Source organism: Eptatretus burgeri, chromosome 18 (assembly GCF_056783735.1).
Source record: "Eptatretus burgeri isolate ZD-2024b chromosome 18, Ebu_testis_v1, whole genome shotgun sequence".
Lineage (NCBI taxonomy): Eukaryota > Metazoa > Chordata > Myxini > Myxiniformes > Myxinidae > Eptatretus > Eptatretus burgeri.
The window spans coordinates 19,095,501-19,112,426 of record NC_140978.1 but is presented as its reverse complement, the minus strand read 5'-3'; the positions used below and the strand labels follow the sequence as shown (position 1 = coordinate 19,112,426).

The window sequence follows — 16,926 nt, the reverse complement described above, 5'->3', positions numbered from 1 at the left end:
ACAGAACCACAACTATTGCGGAAGAAGAACGGTGGACATAATATAAACGACGGTGGCTACACCGCTCGATGTTTAAAAACGAGCAAGCATCCAAACTAACCGAGGCTCCGGCTTTGGAGGGAGACGAGGGAATGAAACGATCGGTGAATTCCTCGAACGTGTTTACTCCACACTTCCTTATTGCGTTTTGCTGCAGAACGAGCGTCGCGAGCACAGTGACGTCACGCCGGAAATGGATCGAGGCGCAGAGCATGCCGGGTAGGACAAAAAAAAAGATTCAAACCACAGCGACCTGGTCATGTACAGTACGTTCATCCTTCGGTTGTCATTTCATTGCACTGTGTTTCCAGTTTATCATCTGCAGAAATATATAATTATTATTATTAATAATAATAATAACAACAATAAAAACGTGTTTTAGCAGAATAATCGAGAGAAGTTCAGCATGTACCATCTGCACCCTCGTGCTTTGCCCAAAGTGCTGATGCACCGTTCGTGCTCGAGACGGCGGGAACTCGCGGGCACGACTCAACGAGACGGGTGTCCGTCGGACGCGGGACACAAGGGCGGAGCGCGGACGGGGTTCCGAATCCTTCAATCCGTGTCGACGGATGTGCACGAGAACCTGGCGCTCGAAGACTGGCTTTACGAGAAGGACGACGACGTGCAGCGACGACGTCGCACGCTCTTGTTGTGGCGCAACGGTCCGTGCGTGGTCATCGGGCGGCACCAGAACCCCTGGGCGGAGTGTGACGTGCGCCTGGTGCGGAGCGGGCACGCCACCTTGGCCAGACGGCGCAGCGGCGGCGGGACGGTCTACCACGACCTCGGGAACGTGAACTTGACCTTTTTCTCCTCACGTACCGGGTACGATCGAGCGAGCAACCTTCGCTCGGTGGTGTCCGCTCTGGGGGACGCGTTCCCGCGTCTCGCCTTGACTGTGTCTCCCAGACACGACTTGCTCCTCGACGGACGGTACAAGGCAAGACCGTTTGGTCATCGCTCGTACTTCAATTGTCTACTTATCCTCGAACACCGCCTCGTTCATCTTGGTGCACCGTCTACTCCACACTGATGTCGTCAATAAATTGAAGACCTGAGTGCAAGAAGTACTTTAGTCACAAAATAACACTTTTGAGATATTGAGGATCAAAGTTTTGAAAACGTGCTGCAGATACTTTTTTTTTTAGGTGGCACATACTATGGAGCCTGTTGCTGGTTCCAGGGGCTGTACAGAGCAGACAAACCCTTTTTGTGGAAAAATAATCCTTTATTACGAAGAAAACGAGAAAATTCGTTTTGGACTTAAGTACTTTTTGTGGATAAATACCTGGACTGACGTACTTTTTGTGGCTAAATACCTGGACTTGGGTACTTTTTGTGGCTAAATACCTGGACTGACGTACTTTTTGTGGATAAATACCTGGACTTGGGTACTTTTTGTGGCTAAATACCTGGACTTGGGTCCTTTTTGTGGCTAAATACCTGGACTTGGGTCCTTTTTGTGGCTAAATACCTGGACTTGGGTCATTTTTGTGGCTAAATACCTGGACTTTGGTCATTTTTGTGGCTAAATACCTGGACTTGGGTACTTTTGTGGCTAAATACCTGGACTTGGGTACTTTTGTGGCTAAATACCTGGACTTGGGTACTTTTTGTGGCTAAATACCTGGACTTGGGTACTTTTTGTGGCTAAATACCTGGACTTGGGTACTTTTTGTGGTTAAATACCTGGACTTGGGTGCTTTTGTGGCTAAATACCTGGACTTGGGTGCTTTTGTGGCTAAATACCTGGACTTGGGTACTTTTTGTGGCTAAATACCTGGACTTGGGTACTTTTTGTGGCTAAATACCTGGACTTGGGTACTTTTTGTGGCTAAATACCTAGACTTGGGTACTTTTTGTGGCTAAATACCTGGACTTGGGTACTTTTGTGGCTAAATACCTGGACTTGGGTACTTTTGTGGCTAAATACCTGGACTTGGGTACTTTTGTGGCTAAATACCTGGACTTGCGTACTTTTTGTGGCTAAATACCTGGACTTGGGTACTTTTTGTGGCTAAATACCTGGACTTGGGTACTTTTTGTGGCTAAATACCTGGACTTGGGTACTTTTGTGGCTAAATACCTGGACTTTGGTCATTTTTGTGGCTAAATACCTGGACTTTGGTCATTTTTGTGGCTAAATACCTGGACTCTGGTCATTTTTGTGGCTAAATACCTGGACTTTGGTCATTTTTGTGGCTAAATACCTGGACTTTGGTCATTTTTGTGGCTAAATACCTGGACTTGGGTTACTTTTAGTGGCTAAATACCTGGACTTGGGTACTTTTAACACACAAAGCCCTTTATTGCTCATTTTTGATTGCCAAACAGTCATTTTTGCTGTGTCTCATGGAGCTGTACAGTGTACATACATCCAATACATGGGGAATCTGGGTCAGCACAGCATTGCACTGCACTGCCACATGCACAGTTTTATGAGGGCTCAAAAGCTCATGACGAATGTAGTGCCTTTTTCAGTACCAGCAAAGTATAATGCATAGAAACTTCATACCTGATGTTTTGGCATCCTTGATTCTCTTTCTGGCCCAGTCTCCAGTGTTTCTTTTACGTTTTTTTCCCCTGCCATGCTTGTTATCAGGGTTATCCTCATTCATGCCATGCTGTCCAGCCTCCATGGTCACCATTTTCATAGCTTGTCACGTGACACATACTAGCATTTTGATTGTACAATCATGGACTTCGGAACTTCTTGCTCAAACATTATGGACTTGGGTATTTCTTGCACGACATTTTAGTGAATTCAACAATGACCATATACCAATATACAGGACTTGAGTACTTATTTTTGGAATTTTTTGGAATCGAATGATGCTCTGGCCATTATAGATTATAGTACTGGTGCCAGCTCATTTTTTTTTCAAAAATGTGACTTAAGTACTTCTTGCACCCAGGTCTTCAATTGCATTTTAAATATTTCATTTACATTTACGCCAGTCACTGTTTCCGGTGTATGTTGTGCAGATATTTTTCGATTTCCGACAAATGCTGTGGCTTTTTTTATAATGCCTTAACAAACTAGAGAGTTCATAGACCACCTTACACCACGGTCTCAATTAATTAAAAAATTAAAAAAGAACATGGGAAGAGAGCCAATGCTAAAAGAGCGAGCGGAAAATTTGATTGGTCGAGATGGTGTAATATTTCATCCAAGAACTGCTAAACGGGTTTTTGAAAGTACCAAAAAGGCGATTTGTGTTCTACGATGTTCAAGTATATAATTCAATTGAAATTAAAAAAAAAAAGATTTTGAGGATTGTAGGAAAAAAAAACAACTTCTGAAGTATACCACTATTAGTGCAGCGCCTTTTACACCACCTTATTTAACACATCATATTAGTTCTTCCCTACAAACAGTAAGTTTCTTATTTGGAATGATTGTCAGTTTGGTTTGACTACCAGAGTAAAAAAAAGATTACCTTACTATCATGTTCAAAATATAACATTCAATTGAAATTAAGTAGTTCCTCGATCCTAAACTGACGTTTGTAGACAAAATGAAACCAATTGCTGAACTCTGCTTTGCTCGCACGGGGGTAACAAGCATTTGATGACGCCATTTGAATGTCTCATCAGTCACCAACAAATATGCGTTTACATCGGTGGAGATATTGCAACGTATTCAGTGAAAGTGTGTTGACATCATTTTGTTGGGTGTTTGCTCTGTTCTCCTGTTGTATCTTTTTTTTTTTACTAATGATCATAATTTATTGCAAATTGGCCACAAAAAGACAATGACATTGAACTTTGTTGTGTTATATTTTTTTATTGAAATGTAACAAATAAATAATCGTACAAAACATCGATGGAATATACACAATTTACATCCTTGAAAATCCTTGTCCAAACCTATTTAACGGGGGAATTTCAACTTTCGGCTTTTAGGGCAAATGTTGCATAATATTTCATTTGCAACTTCAAAAACATCAATTTCATGTGAAAGTGTGATTTTTTTTTGATTTTTTTTTTTTTTTTTTAGCTCGTACAATCGGACAAAACTCTAATTTCCACATTTTCAGACAATAAAACTCAAACATACTTCAATTGTTTTGTGTCGTGTTAACACAAATAATGTGCGTGTCTCTCTCGGCCAACCTCCCAGCCACGTAATTGTAATCCATTATGAAGGTTTTTCAATTCACATAAAAACATTTAATATGGGTCGCTAGACGGTGTGGCGGTCGATCACAACTGCTATTGCATCGGGAATTGTTGTAGGCTTTGTCCTCAGATTGGGAGTTGTGCCGGACCATATGCTTTTGCGCCGCCTTCATGCAGACTTGCATTTGATTACTAATCCCTGGTCCCAGATGGATTAACTTGTGTTCAAATAAATCTTTGCTCTGAAAACTATGGATTTGGTTCCAAGGAACTTTTCTGGATGATAGCATTAGGGTTAGGGTTAATGCATTTAATGTTTGAAACCAGCCACATGGCCATAAAATTAATGTGCAGTAGAATTTGCTTGTACTGCTTTCGACATGTTGGTGAAGATTGCAGATGAGCACCTCCAAATGATTAAAAAAAAAAATGTTCAATTTTAATGGTTTATGTTGAGACAATGAGACTGGTGTTATGTATCCACAGGTGTCGGGGACAGCAGCGAAAGTGGGTGGGAAGGTTGCATATCACCATCTAACGTTGCTGGGCAGCGCCGACACCATTGCCATGTCACGACTTCTTAAGAGCAGCCACACTAATGGCCTTCGCAGTCGTGCTACTGCAAGCGTCCCAGCCCAGGTACGCAACTTGTGTGATGCAGACAACAGTGTAAGCTGTGAAGCTCTCTCTTTCGCCATTGCCAGATACTATGCCACACAGCATGGAGGTGCACAACACATTATCGAGATGGTTGACCCAAGCGACGAGACCACTTTCCCTGGCATTGCCAAGCTTCACGATGAACTGTCAGGGTGGGAATGGATATATGGACGAACCCCAGAGTTTACAATTGAGCAAGAATGGAATGTGCCGGATGATGGAGATGAAAAGCGAATCACTTTTTGCCTGCATGTTAAAAGGGGACAGATACAGGATTGTAAGCTGCACGTCCCCAATGAATGGCTGCCAACAAGTTTGCTGGACGCGCTAATACATTCCCTGATAGGAGTTCCCTTCTGGCCAGACAACGTGTTTCTGGCACTTGTGAATTTGAAGGACACTTGTAAACGTACAGAAGAGGTCAAACACAATTGGGAAATGTTGATTCGGCACATTATTTCATTGGTTTAATTTTTTTTTAACTCTGATGTTCTCATGGTTACAAGTAATCTTATTTTGGTCACATAGCTTTATGAAGTTTTAATTAAACGTACTTACTCGTCACTCGCTTTTCGTTGATGTAAACACACATGCACACACATCAGTTAAGTGTTCCTTGTTCGGTATGTTAGGACATGGAGTCCACACACAAAACCTTTTTTTGTTGTTGTGGTTGTTGTTTTTTCGCTCAGGCCTCTTTTGTATGCTGGCAATGAAAAATATCCACAGTTGTCTCGTGACACTGTCGAAGATCATAGTCCCAATAGCCGATGCTGAAGCGACCCTAAAACAAAGAAGAAATGTTTGGATGGCATGGATTGGATCAGGGATGTTAATTGTTATCTTCAATAATGTCGCCCAGATATGAAAAATTGCTTTCCATTATTTTTCTGACAAATATTTCTTAATGGCTGCTTTAGGAAGCAAATAAAACTATTAAATCAATGTCACTACAAAACACATTTCCATATACAGTGTGTGTGTGTATATATGTATATATATATGTATATATATATATGTATATATGTATATATGTATATATATGTATATATATGTATATATATGTATATATATATGTATATATATATATATATATAATTATAGCTGATTGAAGGATAATGTCGTGCACAAACGTAAGAGCGATAGGGAATCGCTGAGGAATGGGGATGTAATTTCATGTTCATACACTAATCAATATAACTGATTGATAGGTTTTTTTTCTGATCTTAAAATTTTTTTGGCTATTTTAAATTGAGAGAAGGAAGGAGGATAGGTAAAAGGTAGAGGATATGATGGGGGAAAAGTGGGGTTAAAAGTAGAATATAGGTGAGGGGCATTTGGATTTGGAAAGGGGGGGGGGTCAAATAATGATCATTTTATAAATGCATTCTAGTGTTGGATCTTTTTGCCAAAAAAAAAAAAAAAAGAGACCATTAAGGTATCTTCCACAAAAGGAATGATGCATCCTCTATGAATTCTGTTTTGAGGTGAAATCATCTCACTTTATAGAGTAATAATTAGCCTATCCAGGGATTTGTTGTACTCCATTCCTTCCTAGTTCCATATCCAGGCGATGCATGACATCACCAGGCGCTAAAGGAAGGGAGTACGCAGTTTTTACTCCGTTTGTTTGTCCAGGCGATATCTCAGCCATCCTTTGAGCTAGGAAGCTGAAATTTGGGGACAAAAGTGAAGATTTGCCTTTTTTTTTGATTAATCAATTAATTACTTAATTATTATGGATTTATTAATTCCTTATTTATTTTCTTTCTCATCTGGACAATATCTCAGGTACCTTTTGAGCGAGGAAGCTGATATTTGGACACCAAAGTGAACAAGTGATTTGGCTATAAAGGGTATTTTTGTGTTGCTTATTCAATTAATTATTCATTTTTTGATTAATTACATAATTCTGAAAAAGTTCGTCAGATGTAATGGTGGTGGTTTTGGTATGCTATTAGCCAATTGATGAAGAAATTAATTATTATACAACTATTATTTATTTATTTTAATTATGCAATTAATCAACTAATCAATCGATCTATTGTACACCGCGCCCTCCCAGTTCTGTCTCCATGTGCTGCACGGCGACATGGCCGGGTGCCGAATGCACCCCGGCAATGTCACGTGCTGGAGGATTTGTTATTTATTTATTTATTTATTTGGCATGGGGGCAGTGTACTTTGAATGTACCTCTATTTATTTGTTTTGTCAATTTTTAGGCTATTCTTCGTAGGTGGATTAATTGATTTCTCATTGCTTCCAATTGAATAGGTAGCCAAATTTCTGGATCACAATTTGGTCCCAAAAGTGGAAAATATTCTCCTCAAAGCAGAATCACCAGCAGGTAAGTTTTACTCTTTTATATTCTCAAAGTCGAGAAATTACAGTTGTATCCAATAAATCTAATGGTGCTTGTTTACAAGTGACATCAATATTCACCATTTTGTATGGTGCACCGTTTCATTGATACAGTTAAATTGTATTCTAGCAGATTAAGGCTGAAGAGGAAATATTTCCTTAAAAAGGCTAAAGTGGGGCTGGCAGAATGGCTAAACTCTGGAGATACGCACACTCGTCCCTGAGCCGTCTAAAAAAAAAAAAATCCAAATCCATTGGTACCATACTCTGGACAGAGCGTTGGTGCTCTCGAAGCAGTCTCCTGGGCTATTGGGCACAATCCTGGACAGGTCGTCACTCAGACGCAGGATACTCGAACGGCTCATCCTTCCCAGCAAGCTGGTACTCATTTTGCTAACCTCAGAAGGATGACGGTCTGTCATCCCCACCTGGTATTCATTCAACAGCCAAGCAGGATTTGAACTCGAGACCCTAGGATCCTAAGCCCGCCACCCGAACCATTAAGCCAACACCAGGCATTAAGCTGTCTCGCCTGGGTTTGAATCTCGGTACAGCTATAAACTGTAATCTTGGTGTTTCACAGGCAGGGTGATTGATCAATGTGTTTAAACAGGATGTCCCATCTGCCGGCATGAGTGGTTGGACGTTAAAGATCCCATGGTATCATTCGCGAAGAGTTGGTGAGCTATCACCGGCAGCATGAATAAATTGCAAAATCCTGCCATATCTACTTAATGGAGTGTTGGGCCTGCCCAGCCGGTTCGTGAAAGACTTGAGCCAAGAAGTTCCCCCGGCCAACCTCCACACGAATGTGAGAATACTTGTGGCCATGAAAAGAGAAGAATAAACAGGCTGAAGTGTTAGTTTTCAAGAAGGCCAGTCTATTATCGCAAACCAATCTTATTATTCCACCCACTAAATCATGACAAAAGCTGGATGGTCAAATTGTCATCATGACATTTGGGAAACAATTTGCACAGCAGAGAAAACGTGAACTCAGTCATGCCATGCTTTGTGGTTATCTCTCTTGTTACCTGGTGTTTTTTAAAGTAATCAAGACCTCTTCCAATCTTGATAATCCAACCATTATTAAACCTGAAATACATCAATCACAGAGTGGACCATAGGTTATTCCAAATGACTGGTTGAAAATACAGCTCTGTCTGTGGGGAAAACAAAGACTGCTTCAAATGCATACAGTATTTATAATAAAAAAAAAAAATGAACTGGTGGGGGGAGGAAAACCTGATCTCGCGGTCATGCAACGTGTTCGAGTATTTGATGTTCAGGATCACTCCGTAATTTTGAAGACTCTTTCTCAGTTCTTCCAGGCTATTTGTCTGTTCCTTCGTGTGTCTCATCTGCAAAACACCATTGCCCAATTTATGTGTTAAGGTTCATGTTATGTTACCTGGCTACTCAGCATAGCTGTCTCATTCCGAACATTTCTTAATGTAATATCCATGCTTTATGATGAAACATCTACCATAATGAAACGACATCACCAAAGACACCTCTGGAAGTGAAACACAAACTAAAAAAACAACAACATGTACTGTATATCCTAACACAGCCCTCTGGGAAATTAAATAAATGCACGTTATCATCTGAATGTGCAATAATTGGCTGATAGTGCTTGCACTTGTGATCTTATCATGACACCACAACAGCAGTATCTTTATAATGTGATTAGTTCTCCTGCTCAGAAACATTGAGGTTAGTGGACTTTCAAGAGCATTACTTTTCTTAATATTTTATTTGATCGACTGAATCAATACTTTGTTGAGGTTACTGGAGCCTCATTACAATGGAGGAATGTAACAACTGGGTTACATACTCAGGAAGCTTCCATCAAGTGAGCATGGTAAACTCTTACATGAAGTTTCCAAATTAACTTGGGTACTAAAACATACTGATTAAGAAAAACCACATTAAATTCTCACTGCAAGTATTTATTGTTGTGTTTGTGGGGTAGATTGAGGAATTTGATCAGAAAGATAGGATTGTATAGAGTTGCTGAGCCCGTGGACTTGTAGGAGACATCTCGATGTAAACTAAGTAGGGAAACTGTGAGTCTAAGTGTTATTTGTCACCACATTGGGGGTGGTGACGTGTTAATTAGATAGGGATTAAGGATAATTTTCCCCAGTATATAATGACCCCCCTGTGACTTTTCCCTATGTTTTTTTGTATTACAAACCAGCAATGGAAGAATTGCGTTTTTATAATGACAACAACCATTACATTCAAGCGGCATGACCAAATAGGAAGAAGCCCCGCCTCCAAGGGAGACGGTGGGCGAAGTCACGCTCCCGAGATGGATGATTGAGGGGCGTGAGGTGAATCGGAGGAATAAGAGTGCAAGAGAGGCCACGTGAATCAGAGACCACAGGGGTGAGAGAGGATCTCGCTTTGCTCTCTCGGCACGATGAAGGCTCCACGAGTCTCATGTTCGTGCTGTGTGAATTTTCAGCGTGCTGAACAAGACGTTAGCCATTGGCTGTTTGGCTGAGCTGTGAATTGTGTACGTTTTTGAGGAGGGAAGAAGAGTATGCCTCGTGGCCTCATCACGGGGTCTCAGAAATCGTCTCGTCGTGTGGGCCATCGTTGTGAACAGACCGGTGCAAGAGAGGAACGGTCAGCATATTCGCTCTTGAGAATAAGCTACACCGCGGTTCGTGAGCCCTGACGTCGAGTGCCGTCCCCGAATTGCCTCCTGTGCGTTTCCCGCCGTAAAAGAGCGGTTCGGCGCCATTTTGGGGTGCGGTGTCCTGCACGCTGTCGACTGTTTGATCATCAAGTCCTGCAAGATCATTTCTGGACCCAAAGCCAAGTGCTGGGAGAAAGGGAGGATTTTTGTTTTATTTATTCTTTTCCCCTTGTCTGTTTTTGTGTCTGAGTGTGGAGGCACCTCAAAATTAGAATTAGATTTATGTTTCCTCACATCTTGATTCATTTTCATTTTAATTGTTGATTTTCTGTTTAATAAATCATTATTTATTTAATTTGCTTGTATCCATGTATCTGTTGTGGGTTCAAGAGTAAAACCCCTGTGCTGTGCTACCGCCCTGGTGAAGCGCCTCGCATTTATTTCACGTGCGCACGCGCCATTAATCTCTGAAAATCTCGGCTGTATGCCTTCAAGGGAGAACTGATTGGCCATCCGTCCAGGGAGGGGCAAACCCTCTGGACATGACAATATTTCGGGTACCAAGCCTATCAGGCTGGGTAACCAATTCCTTTTCTTCTGTTTATTCTCCTATTCCTATACTATTATTCTGACCGGGTTTTTCGGGTGTATTCCCTTTTAAATTAATTTTCTCTGCAACCGCTTATCCGATTGACATGAAATTTTCACTGTAGGAGCAACGACTCATGTATAATTTTAATGGTAATTACGACATCGTAGGTCATGTGATGTGGTAGCCATCTTGGAAAAAAGTAAAAACTTTGGACCTCTTTCTCTGAAACTGCAATATGGAAAAAAATTGAAACTTGGCACATGTCAAGTACTCCACATGGGGAATAGGTGTTGTTAACCATGACGGCATTGGTGAAATGGTATCCCAGCCAAAATTTGACATGTACAACACTTTGTCCAATCAGTATGAAAATTATTGAGGATCATCTCAGGATAAATAGATGGATAGATCGACACAATTTTTTTTGATGATCTCATCTGTCATTGTTTCAAAAGGAGAAAGGGGGACAGGTTCCCAGCGGTTTATGATTTAGAAGGGAATATGAAATATCCCCTGAAAAAACGTGAATATGTGGAGCACAGGGCTGAAAATGTAGAAGCAGGTCATGAAAAACACAAATACGCTCAGAAAAAAACTGCGAAGAAACTGTGAATGTGCCCATGAAAACACGAAAAAAATAACTGCGAATATGCGAAGCATAAGGCCACAAATACAGAAGCACGCCACATTTTATGAACCACGAATACGCGGATTTCACGAAGAGCTGAACCACGAATGTTGGGGTATGATAGTACTTTATTTTCAGGGATAATGCATTTTGAAATGAACAGGCATCAAAATAATGATTAAAAAAAAAGATTCCATAATTAAGTATTCATCAGATAAATTATGAAAGTAATCATAAGATAAAGAATGAAAGTAATCATAAGATAAAGAATGAAAGTGACCATTTAAGATAAATAATTAAAGTAATCATCAGTTAAAAAATTAAAGTTATCATTTAGGATAAATAATTAAGTTATCATCAAATAAAAAATAAAAGCAAGAATTTAAGACAAATAATTCAAGTAATCATCACATAAAGAATGAAAGTAATCATGAGATAAATCATTAAATCACAAACTGCTCCAACATGTGGAACATCTTTCAATCTTGACAAATCTCACATTCTCACAATGTCTCTCCGAAAGGACCATTTGGAGCCCCCCCCACCCCTCCCCCATCTACTTTCTCAACAATCCTCTGGAAGAAGTCCTTTCATTCAATATTCTGGATATCACTATCTGCTATGATCTTTCCTGGGAAAGCCACATTTCCAACCTCGCCTCCAAAGCGAGTCACCGACTGGAAATCCTCCATCGTGCAAAGTCCTTCCTCCGCCCACCTGAGCTCCTGACCACATACAAAGCTTTTGTCCACAGCCTGATGGAGTATTGCCCTCCCGTCTGGGCCAGTGCTCCTGCCTCCCACCTTTCTCGGCTTCATGCTGTGGAAACCAAGACATTTAGGATCATTGGTATCTCCCGCAATGAGGCCGAGTCTTTGGGCTTCTCACTCTTTCACCGCAGGCAGGTCGGTGGTCTTTCTGTCTTTTACAGTCTCCTCTCCGGTCTCAAACCCCCTGCTCTGTCTGCAATATGTCCCGTCCCCCCCATATTTCTGTAGGGCACTCAAGGTTCGCCAGCAACCCCCTTCTGGTAAAACTACTAAAATCACGAATTACTGCTCACCTTCACTCCTTCATTCCTCTTCTTTTTTCCTGCCTTTGGAATAAACTCCCACACTCTCTTCAATCCCACTCTTCCCTCCAGGTCTTCAAGACAGCAGTTCACCACCACCTCTTATCTTCCCTCATCCAAAACCTCGATCTTTTCTACCCCCATTAATCCACCCCAAACCTACCTCCTTCAAATTCCCTGCTTTCCTTCCTGAAAGTTCCCTGTCGTGTAAGGTCCTGAAAGTCCCTGTGTTGTCCATCTTGTTTATCCCGTGTTTCCCGCCCCGTCCCTCTCCCTTCCACAGATCTCCTGTCTCTGTTCCCCACTGTTTTGTCCTTCCCTTTCCTGCCCCTCGTCTCCTGCTCCCCTTGTGCGTTGTGTGTTAGCTCTCATATGAGCCTCGACAATGTATACAAAAATAAATAAATAAAGTAATCATCAGATGCATAATTAAAGTAATTATGAGATAAAGAATGAAAGTAATCATAAGATAAATAATTTAGTAATCAGGTAAATAATTAAAGTAATCATCAGATAAATAATTAAAGTAATCATCAGATAAAGAATGAAAGTAATCAAAGGATAAATAATCAAAATTATCACAGGAAGCATCAGGTGAAGAATCAAAATTGTCATAAAATGAAGAATCAAAGTTATCATAAGATGAGAGCAAAGTCGATGCGTGCCATTGCAAAGCCCCATGCTTCCCATCTAAAGTAAAGTTGAAAAATGGCAAAAAGTTCCACCAGGAACAACCCAATATCAAATTCTGAGTTAATTTCCGTTTTTTCCTATGTTAACCCTTGTCACACTAAGGCAGGCAGGTCGTGGGTCAAATTCAAAAACATCGTCACATATTACATGTGTCCCCCCCCCCCAATGTTGTTTGCATCTACAAAGTTTCATTTTTGATGATATCATCTGTCACGTGGTTTGGCAGCCATATTTGATTGAAAGAAAAACCTTCAACAATCTTCTCCAGAACCGTTTCAGAGATTGAAGTGAAATTCCACACAAATGACAGTCGCCATGGTGAATAAAGTTTGACAACTATGATGTCATAGGTCACATGGTCTGGCAGCTATATTGGATTTACCCTAAAACCTTTTTAAAAAATCATCTTCAGAACGGCTTGACAGCTCGAGGGGAAACTTCACACCCGTTCCCCAAGCCTTGGGGATACCAGGGTGTTCACAAAAAATTCATCGATCACATGGTCTCGTAACGATATTGGATTAAATGAAAATCTTTTTAGAGGACGTCATCTGAAATAAAGAGGACGTCATGAATCAGGTGTCCGATCAAAGCGGGGTTTTATCAAAGCAGAGATAACCGTCTTGCTACCCGGTCATCATTGCCAGCAGTTATAAAATGGCAGTTCTAGTTTTTTTATTATTATTTACAAGTACTGTAAGACCCCGGTTTATATCAGGGGTGCATCCTTGAAAGATGTGACGAATATCGAAAGGATGACGATCAAAGCAGTTTTTCTCATAATTAATGGAATAAGGGGGGGATGCATTCATAATCTCACCGCTTCAGGTATTATATTTTGCTTTTTACCTGTGACATTATCCTTTGTTTAATTAAAATAACAGATATGCAAGTATACACATGTATGAATAATAATAATAAAAAATTACCAGAAAGCTGTGAGTTAGCAAGGATAGAAAATATAGGTGTGTATGAGGAGCAACATGAGATTGTGGTATGTTGCTCTTTTGAAGGACGAGAGGAAAACACTAGGACATTCAGGGAGGTGATTCCACAGACTGTGTGGAAAGGCTTGGAGTGGAAGGGGGGCCGAGGTGGTACAAAGGAGTGGCAGTGAGTGTCAAACTTAGGGAGTGTAACAGGCAGTGGGTTAGCGGATGAATGCATATGAACCCTGGCTAGGTGAGAACGTAAGAAAAGTGGCAAAAAACTGCAAGGCCAACTGCTCTTGTGAGAAGCAAAAAGGCCCATGTCCTTGATGTTTATAATATTCAGAAACTTAGCTTTAATGACGTGCAGAACAATATTCTAATGAGTTGCAGAGGAAGTTCTTGCAAGTTGTCAAGAGGTAAGAGGTGTGAAAGGATTGCAGAGCTGACAATTTCCAAGCAGCGTCTGCCTTTAAATGCGAACTCAATAATGTGGAAAAACAAGAAAGATGGATCATGTTCAGACAACATGGTTCCAGTGACTGCACTTCAGCTCTGGTACAAGTTCTAAGTTATATGCCTGAGAATTGCCATGTAATGATTGTACCTCACAAGAAATATCCCAGCCAAATGGCCTGACTTTCCCACCATTCCAGTCTTCTTGTGTCAATATCCTGAGCACTGCAAAACAACCAGAACTGGGCCAGCCACAACAATGCTGTGGCTCTGCAACTTGCCACAAGTCATCGTCTTGCTATCAAAAGGTTCTATTTGACCATGGAACCTTTGTTGGTTAAAACCTTTTGATTGTAATGTAACAAAGTGGCTTACTTCCTCAGCTCTCAAGACCTTCAGTATCTACATTTATAAGGTACAGATCAGGAACATGATTAAACACTTAATACTCATTTCAGTGGAAGTATATAAAGCAACACTTACAAATTAATTAAGTATTGGCTCACAACCATCTCAAACCAACATCTACCTCTTGTCTGATCAGCATTCTGTGGCTGCAGTGTGGTCCAGCTACATTATGCAAAATGGTGTGCCTTGATTACTGTATGTAAAACGCGGAAACAAGAAATCCATATTTCTCAATTCTTGTCAACCTTTGTGAAACTTTGGTAGCACGTTTAAGAGTTGATGTCAGTGTCAGTGTCAGTGTCTCTGTCTCTCTGTCTGTCTCTCTGTCTGTCTGTCTGTCTGTCTGTCTGTCTGTCTGTCTGTCTGTCTGTCTGTCTGTCTGTCTGTCTCTCTCTCTCTCTCTCTCTCTCTCTCTCTCTCTCTCTCTCTTCCACATTCTTTGCTTTACAAATTTTTGCTGATAGTCTTCATACTACTGATCTCTGCATTTACTTGTAGACACAAAAATCTATGAAAGAACAGGTGTTATAAACTTTAAGGATGAAGGTGACCACCTGCCCATTACTCAAAGTACTATCCCCAGCACAGGCAATTATAGTATGAATTGTTCACTTCTTTGGAAATCCTTTAAAGGGAAATGAAAGAATAAAATAAATTTTTATTACATCATCCTGTGTGGTCAGAAGATTGATGATCTTCACTTTGGCAGGTCCTTTAAGAAGCATTTCACAAAAGCGCTGGAGATTTGTGATCTGGAATAGAACATGAAAACGGTGGGTGGTCGTCAAGTACAGTATTAAAGCCCGATACATCCTCCAGGGTATGAACTAAAATCCTGGAATCAAGATGGGCTATTTCATCTTGGAGAACCATTTCTTTCCTCCCAAATTACTAAAATGTAATTACCAATATTACTTTATACTATGAGCAAAATCTCACAACAAAAATTTGCTAAATTGGTTCTCAAGGTTATACCTTCATTAAACACAAAATTGGCTCCAATGTTATCATTATTTATGAGAAAGATGAAATTTCATTTTTGGATCATGATAAAATCATTTAATTTTTATACTCGTATAAAAAACAACCTTTATTTGCCGTTATTTAACGTAAGGAGTAGAAGTCGGAGACAAATGTGGATAGAACTAGAGCATTCATTGAACACCTTACCCAGAGCAGTCTTGAGACAAAATTGGAGGTTCTGCGAGCGGCAAATCTGATTGGTCGTGATGACGTAAAATGCTTTAATATTTGGTTGAAGTGCTGCTAAATGGAAGGTTTTTGAAAGGGGCAAAAAGACGATTTGTGTTCTACATTGTTCAAGTATATAATTCAATAGAAATAAAATAAAGATTTTGTCGGTTGTAGGAAAAAAAAATACGTTTTTCCAGAAAGTTACAGCCGTTGATGTCTTTTACACCACCTTATTTAACATGTTACATAATTGTTATTCGTGCTTGTTTGTGCCCTTTATGACGTCCCTAACGAGGTTAGTTTCCTGTTTGGAATGAATTTCAATTTTGTTTGATTGCCAGACAGGCAGACAGACGAAATTATCTCACTCCTCCCTGCACATGCGCGATCGGGATGAGATTCCGTACAATGTGCCAAGTTCAGAGCCAAAGTACTGCGAAGCCACAGGTTAGTTTTCCGATTTCCATCCATTGGGACCATACTCTGTGTAGAGCGTTGGTTCTGCCGAAGCAGTCTCCTTGGCTATTGAGTACAATCCTGGACGGGTCGCCACTCCGACACAGGATTCCAGCAAGCTTTCATTCATGTCATGTTCAACATATAACATTCAATTGAAATAAAGTAGTTCCTCGATCAAAAACTGATGTTTGTAGACAGACAGACAGACGGATGGATGGACATGCACCAATTGCTTAACCCCGCTCTTTTGTGCAAGGTAATAAATAATCAACTTGAAGGGCACTCGGTAGAGCGCATACCCCCGCCATGTAATGCTTGATCCACGATAACATATCAGGCTCAATACATTTTTGAAATATCGTGCTATATATCGTTTTTAGCCCCATCTCTCAATGGTGAAGAATCACTTTAAAATTCTAGTATTGGGATCTTGATCCGGATTTTCACCAAAATCTAATCAGTTCGTCCTCGTCACACACCCAACCTGCTCTCCAAATTTCATCCGGATCCGTCTACAACTTTTTGAGACCCGACGTTTACGGGGACACATTAGTGGCCCCCATGAACGCGACAATATACGTAAACCAACATGAACAATTTTGTAAATAAATAAAATCATACAAAACTAGGTGGGGCTCAGCAATGTGAAGGTGACACATC

General features: G+C 40.6%; 2 protein-coding genes and 1 long non-coding RNA gene across 9 annotated transcripts in view; 2 read left to right on the top strand and 1 right to left on the bottom strand.

Annotated features, from left to right (window-relative positions):
• The first annotated feature begins 56 nt into the window (after window positions 1-56).
• Window positions 57-5,388, top strand: LIPT1 (lipoyltransferase 1). Of its 3 annotated transcripts, none has more exons than XM_085864540.1 (3): window positions 57-305; window positions 425-982; window positions 4,651-5,388. In XM_085864540.1, the coding sequence occupies exons 1-3, from the start codon at window positions 69-71 to the stop codon at window positions 5,293-5,295; spliced, it is 1,440 nt and encodes a 479-aa protein (XP_085720666.1). In that variant the 5' UTR covers window positions 57-68; the 3' UTR covers window positions 5,296-5,388. The 3 variants fall into 3 exon arrangements, with proteins under 3 accessions (XP_085720666.1, XP_085720668.1, XP_085720667.1); XM_085864542.1 differs by having other exon boundaries at window positions 244-258; window positions 422-982; XM_085864541.1 differs by having other exon boundaries at window positions 259-305; window positions 422-982.
• The window catches only part of MITD1 (microtubule interacting and trafficking domain containing 1), a 45,757-nt gene continuing 32,640 nt past the window's right edge, over window positions 3,810-16,926 (bottom strand). For all 4 annotated transcript variants that reach the window (XM_085864550.1, XM_085864549.1, XM_085864551.1 and 1 more), the window contains 4 exons: window positions 15,279-15,365; window positions 8,431-8,546; window positions 8,220-8,280; window positions 3,810-5,608 (listed from right to left, as the gene is read on the bottom strand). In XM_085864550.1, coding sequence (XP_085720676.1) covers window positions 5,513-5,608; window positions 8,220-8,280; window positions 8,431-8,546; window positions 15,279-15,365 — 360 coding nt within the window. In that variant the 3' untranslated portion in view covers window positions 3,810-5,512. The remainder of the gene's footprint in view (window positions 5,609-8,219; window positions 8,281-8,430; window positions 8,547-15,278; window positions 15,366-16,926) is intronic.
• Window positions 15,362-16,926, top strand: part of LOC147008678 (uncharacterized) — a 4,695-nt gene continuing 3,130 nt past the window's right edge. For both annotated transcript variants that reach the window (XR_015053367.1, XR_015053365.1), the window contains exon 1: window positions 15,362-16,926. This exon is cut by the window's right edge. This is a non-coding gene — a long non-coding RNA (uncharacterized LOC147008678).

What these genes read in the sequence shown, in the direction of transcription:
- LIPT1 (XM_085864540.1), top strand. Translation starts at nt 69, where the DNA reads ATGTTTAAAAACGAGCAAGCATCCAAACTAACCGAGGCTCCGGCTTTG. An exon ending in CAGCGACCTGGTCATGTACA is followed by an intron (nt 306 to 424) that starts GTACGTTCATCC and finishes GTGTTTTAGCAG; the next exon opens with AATAATCGAGAGAAGTTCAG. An exon ending in TCCTCGACGGACGGTACAAG is followed by an intron (nt 983 to 4,650) that starts GCAAGACCGTTT and finishes ATGTATCCACAG; the next exon opens with GTGTCGGGGACAGCAGCGAA.